Raw genomic sequence first — 21,160 nt, 5'->3', positions numbered from 1 at the left:
TCACTTTTCCTGTGTGCGCTCAGATCGACACGGTGCAGATGCCAATCAAACAGTCCCTGCTGGCTCTCAATCTCCCAGCCTTCCTGCCCCAGGCTCTGGAGATGCAGGAAGGCCGTCCCGGGGTCACGGTGCTCCGTGTTCTCATTCAGAGAAACCCCACTGCTGTTCTTCTCTCATTACCCAAGGGCCCCGCATTTGTGCAAACCCCCTTTGCGACAGCACGCCTCTGACTCGGGTCAGAGGTCAGGTATTATTGAAGTTTTTATTTATTTACTTTCCTCCACACTCTTGTATCGCTGTCGCTGTAACCATGGACAATGGTGTGGTGTGTTACAGCAAATCCATCAGCATGTCTGCTCTCATGTCCCATAACTGCCTGAAAAGAAAGTATTATTTATTCAGAAAGCAAAAACTTGTGCAGAGGAGGGATTAATACCAACAATCACAGAGGGTGTATGAATAGCCTTTTGTGAGCCTCTCCAATCCACCCAAACATCTGCAGGAAAGAAGGGGTGAAAAAAAAGAATTAACTGCTGCCATATTTCAAATTAGTAGCGTAGAGTACTTCCAAACAAGGAAACAAATACATTTTGAGGATGACTTTGAATGTGCAAGTAAAATATGATATTTTTACACATATATTCAGGATTGCACATCACATTAATGGAAGATCCAAGGTGAGTATGAATTTTAGTATAAGTGGTTGAACGTAGACGTGTAAAGAGTCAGCAGACTTTAAAACATGCCATTTCCAGAGAGGCTGAACTCAAATATAATCAATTATATTACCTTGCATCTGGTGCTTTACAGCCATCGTCTGCAGCATTACTGAGATTAAATTTCACAGGTTACTTTGGTCCAAGAACTGTTTCAAAACTAAATTTAGTGTGAACTGAAGTTGACAGAAAGCATACTGGGGATTGTCATGTGAGGACAGTGTGCTTCCCCAGCTCGACACTCATGCTGTATCATACTGCCATGTTGCAAGAGAGCCATTCACACCACAAAATACTGTGTCACTTGATGAAGATGTCAGAATAGTTCACCTAAAAGAAAGGGCATGAGAGAGACAGAGAAGAAAAGCTGTGGCAAAGTCCAAACATGAGCCCCCACTGAGCCCTATGCAGGGGAACCGTGGCAGCTTGTACTGTCGTTGTGTTAGCTACGAAAACCTTGAGTTTTTGTTTGTGCGCTTTCTTTTCTGTGTTTAATTGGTGAGACTTGTTTTTGTCAATGCTCTTAAATTTTAGAGGAAGCTTTCATTTGAAAATGTTATTAAATCTACCCAGACACCAAACACTGATATTATTTTGTGGGCAGAATCGCCTGTCCTGAACAGAGCAAAACAATTTGCCAGAGTTGTTGTATCCTGCCAATAATGCCACTTCCATCTGACTGCTACACTGCAGATTTAAAAAACAAAAGTAAACTTATTTGCAAAAATATACACAAATTTAATCGTAATGGTTACAGTTTCTAATATTACTTTGCATGGTTTCAGCGGTCAGAGTAGTTGGTCCCATATTTGGGGAACAAGATGCTAAACAGTATATTTTTAGGCAAAAAAAGACCAGTGGGATTTAACCTCAGCCTTTAAAATAAACATGTTCATGAGGTTAAGGTTGGTCTACACTGTGCAATGGTAATGCTAAAGTAAGCTTGTATAGTTTTATTGTTTCATAGACAATAAAGAACATTTATTGCTGTGTATTTCATGCTAACCCCACTATTCTCTGCTGAATACACCATGATTTAACAGTGGAAGTGTGAGGTGGACCAGCCTTGGGCGACAGGCCCCCCTCGCAGCAGCTGTTGGTGCAGATGTAAGGTGACAGTAATCAATACTGATTATTAAAGTGGGAACACCATCTCTAGTGTGTGATTAATCTTCATTCCCCCATGTTTACAGAGCCTCTTCTGGCCCGTTCGCCTCAGAGGGGGAGCGCTCCCCATTATCTATCCCCAGAGACAGGAAAAACAAAACACCGTCACCATTAAAGATATTCACTGTCACTATGGAGGAAGGCAGGCACAGGCCGTCAGCGGGATGGGAACCACATGTGCTGCAGTATCAAAGCACCATTTTCATAGCATAGGAAGATAGTGGATCCAAAACATAGTTAAAGGAGCAATCCACTCTTGTATTCACTCACACTGTAAAGGTATCTGCAGACTGGATACAACAATTTTTGAGATGAAGAAATTATAAACAAAGTGGATGGAAATACATGAGTGGATGAAAGCAGATGTTATATTGATTGATTTATTGAACCAAAAAATGTTTTCATTGTTCATCTAAAATATTTCAACTTGTATGAGAAATTTATGAGTTATCCAAAAGTTTTATAATTCCTCTTTTTGAACATAGACAAATTAGAATCTCAAGGAAATATTACACAAAAACTTGAGTTCATACAAAAGTGCAAGATCAACAGAGTCTGAGCTGTCAGACAAGCACAGGACACTGACACTGTGCACACATACGTGTGGTGTGTGTCATACTGATGCAAAGCAAGGTGAAACTTCACATTGTGTTCAGTCAGATCACACTGTTTGGCCCCAGCTGGTCCACTGCATCAGATTTTGCACATGCATTGCTTCAAAAACACACACACACACACACATGCAAACAGTTTTTATTGGGGTTATTGGTGAGGTAAATACAATTTTCAAGGCCTGGTGGAACAATAAAGTTCTATTCAGGTTTACTGCTATTCTTTGTGAAATGATTGTATTGTATTTTTATATTATGTGTTTTGAAGAAAATGTAAAACTGTCTGGATTGTGGTTTTATTTTATTTTTTTCAACACAATAAGCAAATTTGTAAATCTATTTGCAAAGTTGAAAAATGTTCATTCTGAACATAATGTGTCCCAGACAGTGCATTTCACTTTCCTATATAATCTAGGTCGCTTTTAAAGCATGAGGAATGCTTTAAGACAAATGACAGCAATCGAGGTTAAAGGAAAATTATGATTTTGGTTAAATATTATTAAAATCATAATATTAAAAATCAATACTAAAATGAATCATGTTTACTTTGTTATACTGTACTATATACAATACTATATATTGTTATATTTTAGTCGCCAAAACTGCATTTCTGGTGTCCAAAAGTGTCACACTTCTTCAATTGGAAACACAACACTGTTGGTGAGCATGATCAGGCAGCAAATATGTTTCCTTTAAAAGTTTTTTTTTTTTTTTTTTTTTTGTAGTGAAACAATTTTAAAGTTGGCTCGTGATTTCCCTGAATATAACTATAAACAACCACCACATTGAATTCATCTGTCAGTTATGTGTTGGCAGGAGGAATAAATAGCGTTGCAGCTTATTCAAAGAACAATATGTGCTGTTAATCAAGACGTTGGTGTCCTGGCAGCAAAAACATTTTCATATAATTAAAGTTTGTCAGTTATTTTAAAGACACATAATTAAAGAAAAAAAGGGCCTAGAAATGAGTGTAAAATAATTCAGACACGGTGTTTGCTTCTATTCTACCTTAATCAGTTTTTCTCTGCTTGTGGGGAAAAGTTATTAATAGTGCAGTACATGTAAAAGTACAATGCCATAGATATGCAAATACATTATCCAGCCAACTTAACAGTATGTCCCTGTACAGTGCTTTTCAAAAGTCCTGTAACCTTGCCGTATGGCAGCTATTGTGAAACAAACAATTCATCATCCTTGCTCCACTGCTTCCACAATCAAATTCAGATTAATGTCTAAAACAGAAACAAAACAAAAATCAAATTAGAGTCATTTAGAGTATGGATTGTTTGGTTGGGGGGCATTTATGCTACCAGGTCAATTAAAGTAAAAATCAATAATACAATAATGAAACAATAATGAAACGTTGGCATCACATGGAGGGGAAAATAAAACAACACAAGGTGATAATGCTAACCAGTGATACACAGCAAACATCCAACGCATGTGGGAGCAGGTATGAATCATGTATTTCCAGTAAAGAAGGAGAATGCTGCTCCATGCGCAGATGTGTGTTTGATATGCATCATCGGTACACCATTAACATTTTTGGACGGGGTTGAAGGCTCCCTCTCGTCTCCATCGCCTGTGACTGCAACAGATGGTCACCCTCTTTCTCGCAGGCTCCACCCCCTCCCTGTGTATTCCCCCACAGGTGTCAGGCTCCCATTCCCCCACCTCCCCCATCCTGAAATAATCACCAGCAGTGCCACCACACCCCCACCCACCCTTCCCCTGGTTGTCAAAAGGAACGCCATCCTTCCTCTGTTTAATCCGCTCTTACTCTTCCTTTCCTTGCCTCCCTCTTCCTCATGAGGACCCCCACCCTCCCAGTCTCCCATCACTCAGCACCTGTGAGGATCCCACCGAGAGAAGATAAGGGCTTTTCCGTAGCTCCCTCCCTCTTGGTGAGTGGAGTTGGGAGGCAAGGAGGGGGGTCAGGTAGAACAAAGAGGGAGAAAGCGCATGGAGACATTGGGAATTCTTGACAGCTGTTTCATTCGGAAGGCAATCTCCTCTGCCGGGTGCCATATCTGAAAGAGACAAGGAGGGGAGAGAAAAGACAGAGTGGCTGCACTCTCAGGCAGAAAAGAGGAATAGACGAAGATCTTTAGGAAAGTTCAGAGGATTAATTTGACACAAGGCAGAGAGGATGGTAGAAGGCAAGGAGGAGGAAGAGAAAGAAGGGAAAAAATGCTTTCTTTGTCAGAGTAATTGCTCTAAGCCAGTCTAGTGTGCAAACTGGGGAGAGATTATAGGATTTATTCCCATGTAGATTTTCAACAGAGACGCTTTGCTGGAGCCATTCTGTTCCCTACAGCAGAACGTGTGGCCCTGGATGTTTCTTACAAATCCATAAATCCATAAATACAGAGGAATGCTGGAACACCATATCTTTTATTCCCCGGGGTAGTGAGACAGAACAGGTACACATGGATCAAATTTGTGTGTGTGTCAAGGCAAACAAATGAAATGTCAACATAAATGACAGCACAGTGTATATTTAGCATATGGGGAGTAGAATGGCTTCATGGCTATTATTTTGCAACAAGAAAACAAAGCTTTGTTCAGTGTCAGGAAACAGAAACCCTGTCACAGAATCTTAATTATCTCCATAGTTAAAGATGGATAATGCAGAAGCCCGCAAGTGGGATGGAAATACTAATTATAGATGCTATCGCACGAGTAGATATTCAGTAGAATAATTCATTTATTTGATGTTGAAAACACAGAAACAACCTGAATTTGGGGGAAGAGATTATTACGAGATCAAAACGGCAGCACATATTTGCATTTGTTGTGCTACTTTGTTTACCAGAGTACTTCAAACAATGCATTACCATTTCAAAGCTGGTCAAGTATGTGTAATTCCTTGTCCACACATGAAAACAAGACGAAACCGTGTTTGTCGTTTTATTTAATTATATATTTACTGCTTGGCCCCAAGCTAAGGGTAAAAGTACGGCTATAAATCAGTTTATCCTTACAACGAACTTGTGCTTAATCTCTCATGACTTGCATAAAGTAATGGGGGTGAATGTCATTGTGTACATGAGAAGATACCTCATGCAGAGCAGATGCCTGAAAGACACTTTCTGAAGAATCAAAGGCTCGTTCTGCAAGCAGAGAAACTTCTGTCATTCCAAACGGTTTCTTTCAACATGTGTCTGCAATCAAACAGCCCTCAGAACACCTTCTGTTTTCAATCTGGCTCTTTGACAGGTCCCCGAATGTTCTCTGTCGTGTGTGTGTGAGTGTGTGTGTGTGTGTGTGTGTGTGTGTGTGTGAGAGAGAGAGAGAGAGTTTGTGTGTGTGTGTGTTTGTGTCAGAGCTGAATATGACAGGTCCCATTACCTTCAATGCATCCCACTAGGGAATGCCCCTTAGTTGCCCACAAGCTTCTGTTTCCACAGTGATATCTCTAACAGTAGCCTCTCTGTATGTCCCTTCACTGCACTGCAACACTTTATCACATAAGCAAGAACAAACACCAACACCAGTTTTTACAAGCCTAAATTACACCAGAGCGAAGGAGCTGACAGTTCTGGGGCTTCAGAGGAGACACGTTATAATGAAACCATTTTTCTGTGTAATGAAGTTGCAGCATAACCTAAGAAGAAACCCAAAGACTGTTTCATGTATTTTGTTGCAGGTTTCATGGGGACCTCAAATCCCACTGGAGTGTAAATAAAATGTTCAAGTAAAAGATCAAGCCCTAGATTTCAGAACACGGTGACTCATAGCGCATGTGTATGCTGGTTATCTTAATCACTTTTCCTCACTTGTGGGGGAAGTCCTCTCCTCCCATCGCCTTCAAGGCTGTAGCTCGTTCCAGGCAGCGTGTAACGCTCCATGGGTGGCAGGATGGGAAAGGGCCTCGGGTTCAATTGGCACAGGAAGAAGGCAGCCCGTTGGGGGACTACTTTAGCTTGGTTGGGACCTATTTTGGCTAAAGGAGACCTAATTTCATGGTGTGCAATGGGATCATGTGATGTTGCGGTAGATGTGGGCTATGACCCTAAGTTGATGGTTAGCATGTGCAAAGTGAAGGGGTGACCTCGTGGCTCAGTGAACTGGACTGGTACACAGCTAAATTGCTTTTAGAACAGCTAAATGATTTGTAATCTGCAGAATGCTGCTTAAAAGAAAATCTATCAGTGAGGTATGCAAACATGTAATGATAGATCTTGTACACAGCATGAAAATGAAGCACACACTCTGACCTGAAACTACATGAAAAGACTTGAAAACATAAATAATATGTGATATTGTAGCTTTCTTGAACGACTAATTTTGCGGTGTGCCCTTTTTTTCTTAATACACAATGATAATACATCATCAATATCAAGTTTGATATTCCTTCTTGTATGTGAGATATCGGAAAAATAAGAAATACACATCTGTTTGCTTCAAGTGCAAGTAGTTCAGATTTATGTGAGTCTTAGAAGTTCAGTCAGCTCAGTTCTGGTGGCTTCATCCCCTGTTGCTATTAAAGGTCAATCAGTGGGCATATTTCCTAAAACATTTTACTACGATTTCACACAATATCTGACTTCGCAAAGAGTTTGGATTCCAGCTGCTATTTTAATTTCTCACAGTAAAAGGCAGGTGAGGCTGCTGCCTTTGTTCCTCATCCTTTCAGTAAGCCATTTCATCTGTGACTCTTTCTGTCTCCCAGCTAAACACACACACACACACACACACACACACACACACATTCTCTCTCTCTCTCTCTCTCTCCCTCTCGTGAAAGAGTGAAAGACATAAACCCTCCTCCCTCCTCTACCCTCACATTATAGAGACCAGCCCCTGCTCTGATACACGCACTGACCAGATGTTGCTCAAAGCTTTAGGGAAGAAGCCTCAGGTATATGTGTGTGCATGTGTGTGTGTTCATATTAGCATCCCACAATTGGCTTGTCTTGCGCATATGTCAAGATTTATGACCACAGTTTTTCCTACAACAGACCCGGCTTCCTCTTTGGAAATTCCCATGGGGCAACAGATCAGGGATCAGAGGGAGAAGAAGGTTCGTCAACCCAAAACAGGTGACCCCAACTCAGTCTTCCCCAGGCTGAAAAATAAGATCTCCTCAATACCTAGACACTAGCATTTTTATCTACTGGCAATTCACACAAACCCCATCTGCTTCTCATATAAACACACTTGCACTTGCCAACACAGGGGTCTGTTGGTCTGGCCAACAGGGGTCAGGAGGACAAAGTGAAATAATGAAATCAAACTGGTTGAATGGCAGATTACTGAAAATGGCTGAAGGTTTTCATTATCGAGTACTGTGATGGCAGGAATGGAAAAAGGTGATATTAAAGACTGAGCTAAGCTCTTTCGGTGTGAGTAATGATCAGACAGAGTGGGGCCATGGACAGCTTTACTGTTCCCTCAGGCCTCAAAGTGTTAAGGCTGCAAACTGATACAGCAGAGTGCCCGCTAGGTTACATGCTGCGTTGTGTGTCATGCTAAGATGAAGCCTATTGTGTTTTGATAGCTTTACATTACCTCTATGGATATGTCCACTGGATTTATCCCCCTGATGTCGGTTATGTAGTAATGATGTTACTGTTCGCGAACATATAGAGTCCACAAATCACAGTAGAAATATAGCCATAGAATGAACATTTTATTGTCTATAAAAGCTATTGTTTTTCCTTACGATATGGTATCTGTAGTGCTACGTGGTATCTTTAAACCTGCAGAGGACCATATACTCACTGCACTATTTAGCCCTGTCAGTCCCACACAATCCGAAACATGTTCAAAGTCCTGGTTCTGAGCAAAATGAGCTATCACTCTTGCAGGTGTGCATTACGGACTGAATCCAAATGTCCCTCTGGACTTGTGGTCTTAGCCCTCACGGACTTCAGCTGTAAGCTGTTTTCACCCTCATCAAGTCAAATCTGAGACTGCACTAGATTGCAAGGCGATATCCACTGCTGATCAACAGTCCTGATGACTACAATCATAAAATACATTTTGGTATAGCCTATATTTCCACATATTTCTGTAGTATAATGTGATTGAATATTATTTCTGAACTACAAGATTCAAGTTAAGTTTTAATAAAGTCACTGTTTTACACATTTCTGATAACTTCTTTGTTGTTTCAAGCAATGTTTGAAAAAAAAAAAAAAAAAAAATATTGTCATGTCGTGGAAATTATTGCCGTGAAGACTGTAACCCAAGAAGACTCTCTGGAAGTCTGCAGGAAGTCTGCTTGAGGAACCTAGTGGACTGGATGAAATGTGGATTTGGACAGCTCTCAACATTGGTAAACTTACTAGAAAGTCTGCAAGTCTGCAAGAGCAGTGAAGTCCAGACATTTGGATTCAGTATGTGAGCTTTAACGTTTGGTAGTGTCCCATTCAAATTAGTGATGGGAAAGGCTATAAAGAGCGCACTGAACAGCTGTCTCTGTTATTTATCAACTATGGTGCTTCTGTAAAGAATTCATCATTGTTTATGAGGTTGCAGTTACACAGCAAACCATCTAGTAGCATTCTGGTGAAATGCATCTTGTAACTACTTTTTCTCTGGGAACCTAAATTATACATGTACATCTTGTATAATCCATCATGAATCTTGAAACACCTATTCATATTCAATACTTAGACAGTGTTGGTTTTATCCTGAAAAAAAGTGCATTAAATCCATATTTGAATATAACGAGGGCCTTTAGGCTGATAAAAGTAGGTAGTATAAAAAGTTTTTGGCCTTGGACGAAAACGATTAAAGTCATTATAAATCTGTTTGATAAGTTTATAGCTCGAAAACTTCCCCACATTCTTTTACATAGTATGCATGACTGGCACTGACCACATATAATGAAATAACATGACATATTTTACACAGTGAAGATCTATAAATATACAGATGTGTATAAATAAAGGGATTCAAAACCCTTAGGTCACATGACAAGGAGAATTGTGTCTATTAAAGCTCTTTGCATGTGACCAAGGTGAAAGTGGAGGAGCTGCTTGGGGCTCCTAAAAAACAGACTGCAGGATCATTGCTCTACATTTGCTCTATTGACACTCAATCAAAGGCAATATGGGAGGAAATGGACTGTGACACGACAGGCATGTTCAAATGGAGTTACTTCAGAGATGGTGCTTTTTGACTTCCCCTCGAGGTATTATTCAGGGTTGAAGCTTCTCTTTCCTCTCACAGTCTTGGCAGATTTTCATCACGTGGTCTCCTCTCCGTCTTCACCTTTATTTTGCCCTTATCCCCTAAGATGATATATAGATGATTGGATGTCTTTATCTCTGATGCATGCAGTTTCTAGTATATTTCCACTCCAACCAGATGGATTCTTTCAAAGGCCTCTCCCTTCCTCAGGATGAAGACCGATTTGGCAGGAGCTCTGTGATGCATGGCCAGTGCCGGCAAAATCTAAAAGACGCCTCTCCCCTTGGAATTGAACATCATACGTTTGACTCTTTATTACCACTGAAGTTGTCACAGGATGTTATTAGAAGTTCAGCCAACTCAAGACAAAACCTCCCAACCAGCCTGGTTGGGAGGAACGGAGATTAAAGAGATGGTGAGACAAGGAGGATGTGACTTTAAAGTACTATTTCACTGCCACTTCAACAAATGTGGGAGCCACATTTTTCAACATTCCTCCACTTGTGACAGGAATTGTCTGATTGACTTTATTTTATTTTTAGCTGTTGCACAGGGAAAGATCTGGCAACCAGATGACTAAAAGACAGGGTTTTGTTAACATGTCTTCTTAGTTGAAGAAAATACATGTATATCTAAAGGACATTTCTTCAATTATGATGGGAAAAAAGTTTAACCAGTTGTGTTAGTTAATTAGTTAATAGTAATAGTGAGTTAATATCATATCCTAAGAGCTGCAGTGTGATAGCTAAAAATGAGATATTTATGACTTTATGCCTTCAATTATACATTTTATTTCGCTGGTGTGTTATCGAGTAGAGAAACCATTTGTGAATGTTAATGCAGCACAATCAAGGGGAATTATTGTTCCAAGGATTTGAAAGTACCCTCAGTTTATTTACTGAAAAAAGTTGATATTGTATGTACAGAGAACGGCAGAAACAGTTCTTAATGATACACTGTTGTGAGAAGGAAAATTGCACTGTGCTTACATATTAGTCTTTTTTACCATCATAGTACCATATTGTGGATAATAAAACACAATGAAGGATGGTCATAAAAACACATTGAAACAACAACAATATATTTGTCATTTCTCCCAGGATAAAAAAATGCCCCAAAACAATAGCTTTGTGGGAAGAATCTGTTTGTCACAAGGACGGCGAACAAACATTAATTACACAACACAAATAATAAATGTGCATTATGGGAAATGATCAAATTTGCATATGAGAAGAAGGAAAAAAAAAGTCATTAGATATTGCAGGCACTTAAACCCTTCTCATGTTCGGCAGTTAAAAAAGCTGCTGTGTCAGAGATGGAAACCACCCCCACCTCCCATCCCCAAAAACACACACACACAAACAGGCATATTCACCCATACGAACCAAACCCAGTCTGTGAGCGAGCGCAGTCTTGTTGGTAACCTCTTGTTTGTATTGCACACTCAGAGGAATAGTTGTGATTACTCCATTGACTGAATCATCTGCAAGGTCAGGCCTCCCATCTTCGCTCCCTCCTACTCCTATGCTCTTCTTCCACTTAGCAGCCAAGTGGTTCATATGGCTGCCAAGACATATTCAGAGACATATTGGAGCATCCAGTTACTGGCAGTGTTCACAGACACTTAAACACATGTCCACCTACACACACACAGACACACACAAGCACACTGGAACATTGGCAGTTGAACAAACATGCTAGTGCTGTAACTTGCATACCCTTGAACATAATATTTTTAAGTAATTGCAAGCACCTTTGAACCTTGACCACACAAGACCTATAGATCCTACTCATAACCCACTCTAACCATTGCCTGCCTAATAGAAACCATTAATTTTATTTTGATTTAATTGGCTACAAATTCATTCAAAAGGTTATTAAAATAGCAGTGGACAAGTTTTGTTTATCCCAACATTGAAGTATAAAGGATAAAGTACGGTAAATGCTGATTGTTTTCGTCTCAGACTGGTTCCCTATATACCTCACTGTCACTATACAATTCTGTCTGCCACCGGGCAAGACATTCTTGGGGAAATAAAGGCTGAATGGCCATCCCGTCTGCCTTGCAGTGCACCAGATCAGGTTGTCTTAGACAGCCATTCTGCATGGGGTTTTCTCCGGGAACTACGGCTTCCTCCCACAATCCCCAAAACATGCACATTAGGTTAATTGGCTACTCTACCTTGCACCTAGGTGTGAGTGTGTGTGTGTGTGGTTGTCTGTCTTTGTGAATCAGCCCTGTGACTGACTGACGACCCTGACGGATAAGCAGTATAGAAAATGGATGGATGGATGGTATTACAGGAAGCCAGATTTCTCATAGAGAACCAGATTTCTTGGACATGTCTACATGTAACTAGGTTTCTAATGGACATTTTACATGTATGCATTTGAATGACAAAGACCTCAGACTGGGAAAGTGTTGCCAGTAATGCTATCCAGTGGGAAAGACTGTCTAACATGTAACAACGTATCCCATTTTTCAAAATAAATCCCTACTAAGTCAGATTTAAATTGAAACTGAAGCAAAGTCACCTGTGGACATCAAATAAAATGATTTCTATTGCTGAACAGCTGCACATTGTTACACTAGTTAAAATGTGTACCACCGACCTTCTGCATGTATATGCAGATTCCCAGTCCCCAGATTTTTTCATTACCTGTGTTTTCCAGTTAGCAGTGTAACCTGGTTCCTCGAGTAACCTGGTTTCTTGAGTGCATGTAAATGTACTGTATGGCAAACGGGTCTCTAAATCGGATAAAATAAAAAATAAATCAGGGTAATTTATAAACCTGTAAGTTTTACCCTTAATACTGCAACTCAAAATTGATCTTTACCTTTGGCCTTCTGGAAAAATACCCTCACATTGAAAAAAATGTCCTAAATCTGACAACTAAAGCTCAAGTTCTTGTTTTTACAGGTATGAAAATACATGCATGCGCACACACACACGGCCATACATACAGACTCACAGAGACCAAAATGCACCGCTAATTATTGACTGAAAGATGGAAAAGCTCCCAACTGATTTTCTATCAATGGACATAATCATGAAAGGAAAACAAAATCAGCTTCATTGTATCAGGGCGACAGTCCCACACTGAGGCCACCCACTGCAGAGCCAATGTGGTTTCCGATGTAACCACCCTGATGAAATATTCAGTAAGGAACAGCTCAGACACCTAGGGCCAACGAGCTTCGGTTACAGCCGAATCATTCTTGAGAAGGCCAGGGCCAGATACACGCCCGTAATGTCATCGTTCCTTCCATCTCGCCATACATGACAACATACACACAAAGGTGCCCATTCATTTTTAATGAGATACATTAATTAATAACCTAGACCTGACCCTGGATGGATGGGGAGGGTGGAATGAAGGAGATCTAAAGTTGTTTTCTTCTGCTGAAAGTGTCTTTGGTGAGGGTGACAATGTGAAGGGAAAAAATGGAGATAAAGCAGCGAGCAGAAGAAGAGAAAATTCAGGATTATCATATTGAATACAAGAGCGAGCTGGAAGGAGGACGCACACTCTGGATAAGTGTTGTAGCCGAAACCAAAAGGGGCATTTCACTGAACTGATTAAGGGCTGAGCACCCATGGTCAAAACCCAAGCTGCTTAACCTCCATGCTCTGTCTCTACATGCCTACTCCCACCAACACTCACTCTCATACACACACCACACACACAAACTACATGCTCACATAAGCATATAGCACTCCTGTCCCTTTTTTCACAGTCCACTGACACAACACAAGAAACATGCCTCTTGTGCTTCGTCAGATTTGCAGATGGCCCAAACCAATTCTATGATGTTCTACTGTGATGTCTGCTTTGCTGAATGCATCTGATATGTAGGTCAAAGCTGCAGGTCATGAGCCAAAACAGTGGGGCTGCTGCCTATAAAAGGTGAACAATCAAAGGACTACAAGGCACATATACAGGCAGATAAGATGATCAGGATGGTGGATAGTAAAAGCTCTCAAACAATTTCTTTTTGATACAACTGTAAAGAATGTTGTTCATGTCACTATTTTTTTTAACTATCAACATTTTCTATCAACAGTCCCATAAAAATCTTTGCATCTCGGCATTTTATGAAAAAAAAAACAACAAAAAAACTCATTGCCCTCTTTTCCCTGTTAATGTTCCTTAGAATCAGTCTTGATCTCCCAAACTTTTACAGTTCGTTGTTACATTCTCATGAGTAAAACAGCCTCCCTTTCTCTGAACCCTGCAGTCTGTTGAGTTTGGCAATCTGAGAAGGTGACGGGGGTACGTCTTGTCTGTAGGGGCCCTTGGATTGAGGTAGGGCCTGCACTGGGGCAGAACCTGGGGCCTGAGTTTGGTCTCTGCTGTGGTCAAAGGGGCTACTGCTGGGGGTCTCCTGTGCAGGAGGTGGCCTGGCCTTGTTAGCTTCCTGCTCTCTGCGTCTCTGTTCCTGCCTCAGCAGCTCCTGAGTCTCCAAGAGGACGCGGGCGTTAAAACTGGATGTTCCCAGGTAGCCATTTCTTGATCCCTGGCCGCTGGAGTAGCGAGGGTTCTCCTTGGATGTCTGGAATCCTTCTGCTGGCATGTACACCTTGTCCCATGACTCCTGGGACACTGTGCTGGGGTTTTTATGGGGTTGCCTAAACACATAGAGATAGGTAAAGATGTCAATCAAGCACTGAATGAGTCACCTTAAACAGCACCTGAATATAAAGGGAACAGAGAATGACAGATAATTCTGTAGTGACCACTGGGTCAGTACTATTAAAGGGAATTTCAAAAGAAACTGCTCTTCAGCAGAGAATGTGGCCATTTTCCTATTTTGTGAGATAAAAAGAGGGATGCTCCAGTGGCGCTGATTTAAAACACTAAAAGCAACAAGAGTGCAGCAAAGAGGGATCTGTTACAGCTTGCTGCATGATTACACTGAATCCTGCGACATAAAAACCGAGACATGAAAGACATAGGAAACAAACGGGGAAGCCTGAAACGCCCACAGGACTATTAGTTCCACATTGTAAACAAACACAAATGTTAAAACCTCTCTAAGAAAAATGGCTGCTTTCACCCATTTAACTCCTTTTTGCGATGCAGACGGCTGCACTTACAGCACAGACAGAGTAATGGCGGGCCTCACGGCGTTGTCCGCCTTCTACTCATCTTCAGTCTGCCTGCCAGCGCCTATACAGACAGTACGGCCCAAGATGCACACACATATTATGCCTTCTGTCACACATGCTCCCTTCTCCAGAAATTGACCCCGGAAAGCCGTCATTGGGAACTGCCACTTTTTTGACCGAAGTGTTGAGTCTGCTCCTCCATTATTAGGATCCATTAAGGTCACAGTGCAATGGAGGACCTGTGACAGTATTGTTTGCGTCAGGGTGCTAAGAGAAATCTCATTCACACCTCACTGACCCGCTGTGTGCTTAAAAGGCTTTTTAGTCTACAGTGTAGAGGGAGACAGGGACCCAGCATGCTTTCAGGCCAAAATGCCTGCATTTCTTATTTGGCCGAGTCTCATTCCGGAGAAGCTGAGAGGGACAAAAGACAGAATAGGCTATTTATTGTTCAAAGCACTTGTGTTTCTGAAAAACTGAAACCTTACAACAAGTTAAATGGGTATTGTAAATGGAGAGATTGACAAATTCTACCTTGAAGTTTGATCTCTCATTGTGTATGCTTTACAGTTGTGCTGAGACTGAAGTAAGGGACTATTGCAGTTCTAGAGACATGACTTGGTGAAAGCAAGAACTTGACTGGCTGCTTGTGTTTCCTATTACACGTTCCTGACGGTGTAAACTTTCTGCTCACTTCGCTTTCAATGAATGAATAACACAAACATGGCGATTGTATCAATGTAGTCTCCTATTCAGTTTTGAGAGTTATGTGGCTGTAACTCCAGGTATCTGCATGGCCCACTATCTCTCTGTACGACAAAGTAAATGAGAAAATGTCAACATGGACCCTGTGGGGAAAATAATTACAACATAATGGCCTGATCTTTTACATTACCGTATGTCTAGCACTGTGGTTGGGATATCAACGGGTGGAGTCCAACGCTCAACTGGGAATCAAAATATATGATGTAGATATCTACGGCAGGACTCTCATTAACCTTTTTTGTCAAGAATTTTCAAGGAAATACCAAAACATATACATGCATTTTATTCATCTTTCTTCTCACAAGTTAATTAAATGCCCGCTTATTAAAGATATGTTTTCAATCACCATTCTCAATGTGATTCTAATGAGAATCTCACAGTTCCAGCATTACTAACGCATGCCTTTGTGGTCCACATTATCTGAGGGGAGGGGACGAGCTAAAGCACATGGCTCTGTGATGTGAGTATCCGAGCCTTTGTGAGTTCATGTCTACATTTCTACATATGCAGGCATTTGTTTATGCATTTATGTACTGTGCGTGTGCAACATTAATACTTGTTCCACTCTGTGTATGTGTGTGTGCATGCATGTACAGCATGTGTAAGAATGAAGGTAATTGGTGGAGGGGCAGATGTAGGGACAGACTGTAGAGAGAGCCCCACCACATGCTCCATATCTGGGTTTTGCTGTCTGGGCGAACCGCCATGCATTTACATCCCGGCTTGGCTTACAGAACAGCCAGCACTGTTCATGAGGGAGCCGCCTAGTTAGAAACCCAGGATGCCTGTTGCACGAGGCAGCGATTTGCATTCCCAGTATGACCTTTTAGTTTTTAAACTAGATAAGAGAAGAAGGGAGATTTAGTCTGAAAGTGTTCTGTGGCAATGAGAGGAGAGCAGATATGGCATTGTTCCACAGGAATGTAATCGTGATTGATGCGTCAGGGGAACTAGCTCTCTTATCACCTCTACTCCTGCGCCAGAATATGTCACAAAGTAGATTAGTTACATTTACAAAGGGAGGGGATGGGAAAATACATCATGCCAAAGAGTGGGGTAAATTTAGAATGACAGAACATAACAAACAAAGCCAGGAAGTTGGCTCGCAGAGACATTTGTGGCCGCTGCGTGTTTCTTTAAAACAGCTGGGAAGAATCAGAGTTTACGAGAAGGAGGAGAAAGAACACATACACATGCACAGACCCAAAATGATTAGGAAAAAAATGCATGCAACTGGCAAAGGAATCGTTGCTATATTGTACAAATAAATTGTCTACAAACCTGGAATAATGTTTTCTTTATAGTGTGGAACAATGTTGTTTTGGCTGAGGAATGCAAGAGCTGCATGAGCGGATGGTAAAGCTACTGGCACTTCACTCAGACCACCATTAAGAACCTTATCTTGACCGCATTTATATGTGTGTGTTTGGGTGTCTTTCTGTGTTTGAGTGCGTCTCTTTCAGGCTAATCAGTGGTCTCTGTTTCCCACTAACATGCTCGTTTCTCTCCCGGGCCCCTCTCGCTCTCCACTGCCTGTCACTGCTAATCCTGCTCCGACAACAAGCCTTCATTAGAGCTCTTCCAATCCTTACATCCCAGACAGTGAGCTAAGCCTGGCCATCATCAGATAACCAGCCACCATGGCTTCTTCTGGAAGCTCTCTGGGAAGGAGTTTTTTTTTGTTTGGGGCGGAATGTTGAGCTTTCTGTTTTGGAAGAAAAGGACACCAGGGAGGGGTTCCAAAAGAGAGGTGGTTGGAGTTGGAGAGGGAGTTGTGGTTATTAATCTGGGGATGTAAGACTTTAGCTCTTTAATGAGGAGCCGTGCCCAGACACAAGCTCTGTAAAACCCCTAGCCGGGGTCAAACGTCAAGGCTGAGCTCATGCCTCTCATTGCTAAAAGACGCTATGAGATTATGAGAGGAATGCATATCAAAGGCTATCCTCGCCTGGCTTTTTTGGCTTGCCAGACTAACTTTCCCAAGAGAAGGAACCCACAGAGAGGGGAGGGCTGGAGGCAACTGTCACATCACATGAGATGCCAGCAGATAACACACATGAAGGGAATGCATAGATCGGTCTGGCCTATACAGACCATATTGATTATGCGTCCTTGTAGGCCACAAATCCATAACCATAGACAGGAACATGTTTTAATTGATCTGACTGAGGCTGTTCAGAGACAGCAGTGCAAAAGAGGATATGAGCTATGAAAAAATGATTGCTGTTTGTGTAGGGAGAGATGGAAATCACAAGAGAGCAGAGTTACTTTGGCCAAGAAGATTTAAAGACCACACATACACACACACAAGTGTTCTGTCTTTGTTTAAACTTGCAGAGCAGTGAAACTTAAATAAATCAAACTTCACTCCGCTTCAACTTTAATTTAAGCTCTTTAGAACATAATGCACATTTTATAATACCAAAAATTTCATTGTACATTGGATTGTTATCAGTGTGGAAACAAACAGGGAGGGGAAATCCCTGTGCCAGGCAGTCAAGTAGAGAAGTAGTCTCTTTGGTAACATTAAAGATGTAAGGCTTAAAAAATGCGGAACTCTTCTACCAGCACTGCATCAGAGGATTGGCATAGGCACACGTAATCAAATACAGGCTTGCGACAGGAAATGCAGATACAGATAGTACAGCTTAGCTTTGTTGGCATCTCTTTGATAAATATGCAAAGGAATCAAAACAGGAAGAAGATAAAGAGCAGTGGTTGTAGATGTGCACTCAAGCTGTGTAAGGTGAGAGATTGCCAGTGGAAACTTCCTTTTAAACAAGATATTAGAGCCGTTATTCATTGTAAGGGAAGTGTGTGCATGTGTGTGTGGAGGGGGCGACGAAGTCAGCACTTGCTCAGGGTCAACACTGACTTAATGAAGTTGAATATCAGTCAAATAATTCCAGGCAATCACATTAAATGATTTTCATTCAAACAGTTTTGCTGAGAATTATTTAAATGTCTGCAGATGAGTTGAAAGTGGCTTTGTGGTGATTGACTTTGTAGCCAAAGAAATGAGATGCTGATATGAGAAAGCATAGAGAAAAAAAAAGGGTAAAGGCACAAATATGAGGAAAAGAAATGGATGGAAATCGAAAAAGTCAAGTGAAGAGGTTAAGAAAGGGCAGGAAGAACGTGATAAGTCACAGAGGAGAGGGAGACAGACGCATGGACAGACAGACAGATGGACTAAAGAAAGGAGAAAGGGGAGGATGTCTCACCGTGGCAGGGAGCTGTACTGTCTCTGTGCTTGTTGGAAACCGTCTCTGTCCTCTTGCTGCTGTTTCTGGACCTGAGTTTCGACTGTTACTGAATGGCGTCCGCTCAGCGTATCCGTCCCATTGCTCACCTGCAAGTGATACAAGTCAAACAAACGTTTAAGATGCAGTAACATGGAAATAAATACAGCTAAAATGTTAACATTTCTGTCTTTAGATATAGTGCTTTGACAAGTCTGAAAATACACTCTTACACAGACATTTAAAAGATGGAATATTTTTCCCTCAGCACAGCCGGGGGTTTGACAGTGAGTGTTAGGCTTCCCTCTGGGAACAGGTAGTTAGTAGGTGTGATTCCATCATGACAATGGCACTGAAAAATGCACCTGTGCATGTGGAAATGTCCCCTGATAATTTTGTCAAATGACTAATTCACCAGTATGATCTTTTTATAAATTACAAATGCTTGGCATGCCATATTGCTGGAAAGCACAGTTTATCCTAAGATTCTTAACTGAGGATGAGGCCTGAGAAAGTGACAGCCACAGCCACACAGTGTGATTCTGTAATATTAAGATTCTGTGTGTGTGTGTGTGTGTGTGTGGCCTTGATGCTGCTTACTAGCACATTTCAAGTCTGTTTATAATCAGGGTCAATATAGACTGAATCACTGTGATGTCGTGCTAACAACAACCTCACAGCAGGATTATGGGAAAACTACTGGCCCCATTTTCATGAAACTCATGAAGAGTGTTGCAAAGGCCAGGAAAGAACCTATTAAATTTTGTAGCCGAATCACGGGACGGATACACAAATTAATTTTTTTTCCCCCCAGAATGAGTTTAAGATTCAGTTGTGTGTTGGCCCTTTCCCCCTGACTCAAGTGAGCAATGATAATAGAGTGAGCTAGACAATGAATGAAGAAAGAAAGAGAAAGAGAGAGAGAGAGAGAGAGAGAGAGGCGTTAGAGACAAGCCCACCACCCAAAGACTGACACCCAGAAACGTCTCCAACAAGGCATAATAATATTAATCAGATGAAGAACACACAGGCACGTGTAGGGTCTCTGCAGATTATAAGCGATGGTGGAGAGGTGACGTTGATGTTCTAGCTAAGCAGAACCATATTTTAACACATTCTAATAATCTTGGAAATTAGTTCTGAAAGTGGAGTTAGGGACCCACAGGGGTCCTCAAAGGGACTGTGATCAGTTTAGCATTGGATTTCATACATATATGTACTGAAACATCTAAACTTGGGACAAAATCCTGGGGGCCCAGGGTCTTATATGTGTCAGTTTAGGGAGCCTTGGTGTGAAATTTGAGGGCTACTTTCATAGAAGAGAGGGCGGTTGGCCTTGTATGCCCTCTCCAAGTGCCCCTCTAGCTTATCTACTTTGATAAACCAAACCTAACAGCAACATCTCACCACCTAACTGTTATTGGTAGTTTGAGGTAAACACAAGCTGTCATTTTCTTTACTCTGTCACCAAACTTGACATTAGTGAAAGTGTTGCTTTTGTATGAAAGCATCTGACATACATTTTAGATTACTGAATTGGAAAAACCATGACAAAAAAAAAAACAAACTAAAAAATGTATGTATGTTACATGATGCACAGGATTTCTGCCTCGTTTTTGTAAATAAACATTATGATACCAGAGGCAAACTTCATACAATCAGTATAATCCACGTCTCAGCCGTGCTGATCATAGCACAAATACTTGAAAAATAGCCGAAAAAAACCCCCTTTGCAATGCATTTATTATGCGTTATTATTATGGTTGATGTGGTTTGATGTATCTAATGTGTTCATCTCTGATCCCAGATTTCATTTATATATTCAGTTACTCTGGACTTAAGTATTTGTTCCTTTGTAGGACCTAGCATGAATCCAACCACAGATAGGCCACATTATTGATGGGCCTTTTGCAGCTGATTGATTTTTGCTTGCTCAGCCACCGTGGCTATCACTGCTCTTGCTAAATACACATCTTCCATTTTCTTTTTAGTAAACAGACAGATTGGTTCCTTTATGATCTAAAATTTTATGGTATAATAATCTTTTGTTAAACCTGAGCTGTGTATGTGTGAACAAAGTACACAGTATGCTGAAGACTTACAATATAGATGAGTATCACCAGCCACGGCTTCATTTCACAGATTTGCATGTGACTTGACTACACATCACTAACCTGTACCAGTGCGTATGTGTGTTTGTTGTCTGATCACCGGCGGGGTTGACATGGAGATCTCATCTCCCTCAACACTAGCACACAGCTAACGAGCTGGCTGATGAACGAACATGACAAGCCAATTAAACAGAGGTGAGCAGAGGAGGTGTAGCTTCACCAATTGTCAGATTTCATGTGGTGGGCAGGTGGGAGTATAGACAGTCTGTGTGAATAAATTTCTGCTGAATAGAT

At 41.3% G+C, this 21,160-nt stretch overlaps 1 protein-coding gene across 4 annotated transcripts in view; it reads right to left on the bottom strand.

The window, feature by feature from the left end:
- Positions 1-10,495: 10,495 nt before the first annotated feature.
- LOC124049562 (partitioning defective 3 homolog) overlaps positions 10,496-21,160 on the bottom strand; it is a 314,519-nt gene continuing 303,854 nt past the window's right edge. For all 4 annotated transcript variants that reach the window (XM_046371346.1, XM_046371347.1, XM_046371348.1 and 1 more), the window contains 2 exons: positions 18,738-18,865; positions 10,496-14,268 (listed from right to left, as the gene is read on the bottom strand). In XM_046371346.1, coding sequence (XP_046227302.1) covers positions 13,839-14,268; positions 18,738-18,865 — 558 coding nt within the window. In that variant the 3' untranslated portion in view covers positions 10,496-13,838. The remainder of the gene's footprint in view (positions 14,269-18,737; positions 18,866-21,160) is intronic.

The sequence above is a fragment of the Scatophagus argus genome, chromosome 18 (assembly GCF_020382885.2).
Source record: "Scatophagus argus isolate fScaArg1 chromosome 18, fScaArg1.pri, whole genome shotgun sequence".
In the NCBI taxonomy this organism is placed as follows: Eukaryota; Metazoa; Chordata; class Actinopteri; family Scatophagidae; genus Scatophagus; species Scatophagus argus.
The sequence above is the reverse complement of the archived record's forward strand: the minus strand, read 5'-3'. Positions and strand labels throughout refer to the sequence as shown.